Consider the following 4,940-nt stretch of genomic DNA (forward strand, 5'->3'; position numbering starts at 1 on the left):
GCGGTGGCCCCGGCCCGGCCTGGCCCAGGGCAGCGGGCATTGTCCTTGGCACGTGCGGCCGCCGCCGCGGGGGTGGGTCCCGCTCCGTGTCACGCCGCGCTCGGGGCCTTTGTGCGCCCCCCGGGCCGGCCGGTGGGGCGGGAGGCAGGAGTGGAGCCTCCTCGGCCGCCCTTTGTGCAGGGCCCGCAGCTCCTCGCGCTCAGCGCGGCGCCATCGGCCGCGGTGCCTGGCTCGGGACGCGCCTCCTGCCCAGGCCGCTCGGAGCCCGGACACTGGGCGGGTGTGCTGCTGCGCTGCACTGCCGGCTCCCGAGGGGGAGCGGTGAGATCCAGGCTCTTCCCGTGCTGGTGTCGCGGCTTGTGGAGGCTGAGCCCGGGCCATGACCCCGTGCGAAGGCCGGCAGAGAGCGGGGCTGGGGCACGGGCAGCCCCTCCGGCCGGAACTCTGCTCTCAGGCTTCCTGTGTGACTTGCTTCCCCTCGGCGAAGTTGGGGCCAGTGCAGCCCTGCCCTGGGAACTGTAGGCTGAGGCCCCTGAGTCCTGAGCTTGAACGAGGTGCTAGCGTAGGACACCAGTGGGGTGCCAGGAATACTCCTATGCAGGCAAGCAGTCCTGGACTGCCTGCTTTCCCCCTCTGTGCATTTTGTGTATGGGGGAGCTGGAAGAGAGCTGGTGGGAAGGAGGGAGCACCATTTGTCATCAGCTTGGAGAGTTCCCTCAGTTGGCACATTCAAGGGGATTATCAGACCATGCTGATGCATTCTTGTCTTCCCAGTTTCTTTAGCAAATGATGCCTGGACTCTGAGGATGCCGTGTGTACCAACAAGTTTGGAGCAGAGCCTGGATGTTGCTTGGTTGCCCGCCTCCCTGTGAATGTGCGACCATGTCTGTGATGGTGGCAAGGAAGAAAGTGATTCGGAAATGGGAGAAGCTGCCAGGCAGGAACACCTTCTGTTGCGATGGTCGCATCATGATGGCCCGGCAGAAAGGCATTTTCTACTTGACACTCTTCCTCATTCTCGGCACTTGTGCCCTCTTCTTTGCTTTTGAGTGAGTTCATAGCAGGCTGAGATCCCTGCTCATGCAGGTGTCTGTGGGGCTAAAGTCACTGTCATAGGTTGATAGTGAGAGGGTGAATTTGACCACTATTGCTGGGTTATGTTGGCTGGGATATGAATTAAGGGATAGGGAAGACATTTGCTGCTGACCTATGAGGCTCTTACCAGTTGGGTGCAGTGCACCAGCTTCAGTTTTGTAAGTGCTTGAGCTCCTAGGGCACTGGTGCAGCCAAGTTAATTTTATTCTTTTAAGAAAGCCCCCTTCAGAGATTCTCAGCCTGTGGCATGACATTGGTGGAAAGGAAAAGCAGTTGGGGCATGAGATTGTGTTTTGGGGTTGGCTTCAGTAGGCAACCTACAGCACCTCATTAGTGTAAGATAACTTTTTACGTAGGCTCAAGTCATGCTGTTTCAACTGTTTTTAAAACGACTTTGGTTACATTGGCACATTGGCATAACTTGTACAGACAAGACCTTGTTTGCTCATTATTGCAACTTGCTCTTCATGTGGCATATGTGGGAACAGAAGACAGAGTAAAGTTGCATTTTATAGACTAAATCAGAGATGCATAAGCTTTCATAAGCAACTGCTTGCTTCAGGAGTAAACCTAATTGTTGGTGGTAGTAAGGCTCCTTGAATATACTTGGGGCCTATTGCATTATAGAGCTTCTGCCACTTCAGCTGTGCTGGCATAGCCATTTTGGCAGAGCCCGTAGCAGAGACATGGCATAAGCTGACAGAAGGGTTTTTGCTACTGTGCTTCCTGGCAGTAGAGCCTGTGAGCCCCTTGCTTGTTCGACCCTTGCAAGTCCTGGGTCGAACTGCCTGTTCTATATAATAGGACTGTATAGTTCTGATTTAAGAGAATGTTTTTTCCTTCCTCCAAAAAACAATAAAAATGACAATCAACTTGCATGTGAGACTGAAATATAACTGGAACAATAAGTTGACTGTCATTTTTATTGTTGTGTTTGAGGAGGGTGGGAAATGGTCAGTTTGAAATGGGATCAGTGTGAAAGGCGCAGACCGTACCTTCAGTTAACGACTAACGTTTAATCCATCGCATTGTCGCATGGTTTGTATAGGGGGTGGAGACCTAAGAGGAAAGAGTTCCTTTTATGAATGGCCTATACACTGTCTCCAGATTATTACCATTTTGCACATTCCTTGGTATCTGTTTACAACTGATTCCTTAGGTGCACAGACTCTGCTGAGTTTTACCTTGCTTCCCCAAGGGCATTTGCATTGACTGTCCTGAATGATTCCCTGGGTAATATGACAGGTTGTATAAATGTCTCTGAGATCCAGAACCAAGGCAGACACTAAAGAGAAGTGGGAGACCTTGAATGTTGTACTGTGTCTGGCAAAAAAGCATGTCCTTCTGGTAATCTGTTCAGGGCTTGTCTGTTTACTAGTGTATTAGATGTCTCACTCCAGCTAGGAAATTTGGCTCAATCCCTAAGTCACAATCTGACCTAGACTTGCTCCTCTACTTACAGGGTTATGACAGAAACCCTTTCAAGTATCAAATGGCCTTTCTGGAACATCCTATGGAGATATGTCATATCTAAGCAACAGTAACAGAGGGGCTAGAGTTAGGCCATAGTCAAGGTCAGGTATAGTTCCCTTGTTCCTTTGGAACTCATTCTAGAGAGGAGTATAATGGAAGCATGAAATAGGGAAGTTAGGTTTCTTAATATTGGCTCTGTTGCTTAGTTCAAGTCACTGTGCAGGAATCATCACCTCTCTCTCTTTCAATTCCCCACCTGTAAAATGAGAATAGTTTCCTGCCTTGCAGCTGGAATTCATAGGTATAGAGGTATTTCTGGGCACATGCTTACTACGGTAGATGGCTACCCTTGTTCCAGCAGAGCAAGTCCGGGAATGAAAGAGCAAACTCTGTTTCATCAGTCTTGTACACTCTTGCCAGCTGCCGTCTGCTGGCACAGTCGCTATTAGTGGTGATGATGAGTGAGGTGGAGTAAACCAAGTTTTAGCAAGACTCAGCATAAGTGGAACCTGTAGGGCTGGAAGCATGAGATATACTTGCTACATCCACAGATCAAGTCAGTGACAGGAAATCTTGGAGGCCCACCCCACATCTCTAGGGTAGGGAAGGCCACTCAGAGGGTCGGAGGAGGACTGCTTCCATTCTTGCTCATTGAAGGAATCTAGCTCAATTTTTGAGTAAACATAGGTGATTTATTTTTAAGGGGACCTTAATGGTTTGTGGATTTTGGTTGAATTGACAAATAGTTACAACCAGAAAACTAAGAGATTTTAGGGAAGTTGAGATGCTTCATTTAAGTTCTTTGATTCAGATTTGTTTTTTGCATTTTTTGTATTTAAATTTCCAAGAATGGAGTTAAACCCCCAAAGCAAATTGCTTCATCTTGTTTGAAAGAAACATTTCATTTTGCTCTAAACCAGTTTTTTTGGCCTGAAATGAAAAATAAAAAAACCCTGAAACCTATTGTTGCACAATATCAAATAATGGGTTGGGTAGTGAACAGAAAGATTGGTTATTAGTGTAACTAATGTCTTGATAGCCTGTCTTCCCTGACACCCCTTGTTTGTGTGGGGGCAAAGGACAGAACAAGTGTTGTCTTAATCTGTGTGCCTGGTAGTGTGGTGTCCTTTCTTGTGTTCATTTTAAGAGATGTTGGGTTGCTATTTTCTTTATTCAATAGTTAGTGTTTTTTCTCTTAGGGCCATGGCTGGAGAAGGAAAGTCCAATTGCTAGAAGAGAGGGCTGGATGTCATGGGGTGCTAATGTTGAGGTAACGTTGTTACCCACAGTCCAGGAAGTATGCAGGAGGCAAGGCTTCTTGTGGGTTGTGTCTCTTATTGGACCAATTGCCCGTACAAGAGACCTTTCACAAGAATTCTTGCCTCCTGAGGGGTAGAAGCATCTTTCCTAGAGCTTTTCATGCTAATGAGGAAGCGTGTGTTGTGAATGTTCATGTCACTCAGTTTAATTCTATGCATAATTACACCTTCTTTTGGAGGTGAGCAAGACTTGGTAATGCCTGGAATGGGAAGTACCTGACTGCTCCTTCTGAGCCAGCAGTGACTTGTTCACATGTCTTGCAGGCCATCCCTGAGCAGAGTCAGAACCCTGATTGCAAGCATCCTGGTATTAGATCAGTCACTGCTGGTTTTGTATCTCATAATAAGCTCAGGGATCACTGTAAAAGCAGTTCAACAAAATACCCCTCTGCCCAAGGTGAAAGTGAGAAATGTTGTTGTTGAGCTTTGTTTGTATGATCAATTTTTTTAACAAAGCCAGACTAAATTCCAAGTGCCAGTGACTTGTGTCTCTGCTAAGATGACTTGGGGACACTCACTGCCACTTTCAGAGACATGGTTTTTTTGTTGTTTCTTTCTTAAGACCTTAGCTCTCTTTACTGGGTAACCCTGGAAAGTGGTTCTTGGGTCCCCTTGAGGTGCCCTGTGAAATGATGATCAAGTACTGTGAACATTAACTGTAGCTTGTTGGGCAGCGGTCTGGCTATCATTGCTGAGTACTATATGAAATATTGTTTGCCATGTGATGATCAAAAAGTGAATTTAACACTGGGTAGAAAAAGATGGCAACAATAATACTCATTTGTAGAATGACATTGTATCCTGCCCAGAAATAGGGGTCCAGGGTTAAATGACAAGAGTGCTTAATGGCATGTAAAAGACTTCAGTTCAGTTCAAAGCTGGATTGAAGATGGAAAAGATAAGACCAAAGGTAAATGAGATACAGACTTATGAATAGGGTAAGAAAAGTAATTGGGGATTTATATTTATCCTCCCATAATATAGAACTAGAAAGATAGCAATGTAGTGGATGAGTCGTCATTGTAAAGCTGTTAAGGATATGGGGTTTTTTGT

The 4,940-nt window shown here is 46.7% G+C and overlaps 1 protein-coding gene across 1 annotated transcript in view; it reads left to right on the forward strand.

The window, feature by feature from the left end:
* Positions 1–754: 754 nt before the first annotated feature.
* The window catches only part of ZDHHC9 (zinc finger DHHC-type containing 9), a 40,564-nt gene continuing 36,378 nt past the window's right edge, over positions 755–4,940 (forward strand). Inside the window, exon 1 of the mRNA XM_019536280.1 lies at positions 755–1,049. Coding sequence (XP_019391825.1) covers positions 844–1,049 — 206 coding nt within the window. The 5' untranslated portion in view covers positions 755–843. The remainder of the gene's footprint in view (positions 1,050–4,940) is intronic.

The sequence above is a fragment of the Crocodylus porosus genome, unplaced genomic scaffold (assembly GCF_001723895.1).
Source record: "Crocodylus porosus isolate Cpor-Errol unplaced genomic scaffold, CroPor_comp1, whole genome shotgun sequence".
Lineage (NCBI taxonomy): Eukaryota > Metazoa > Chordata > Crocodylia > Crocodylidae > Crocodylus > Crocodylus porosus.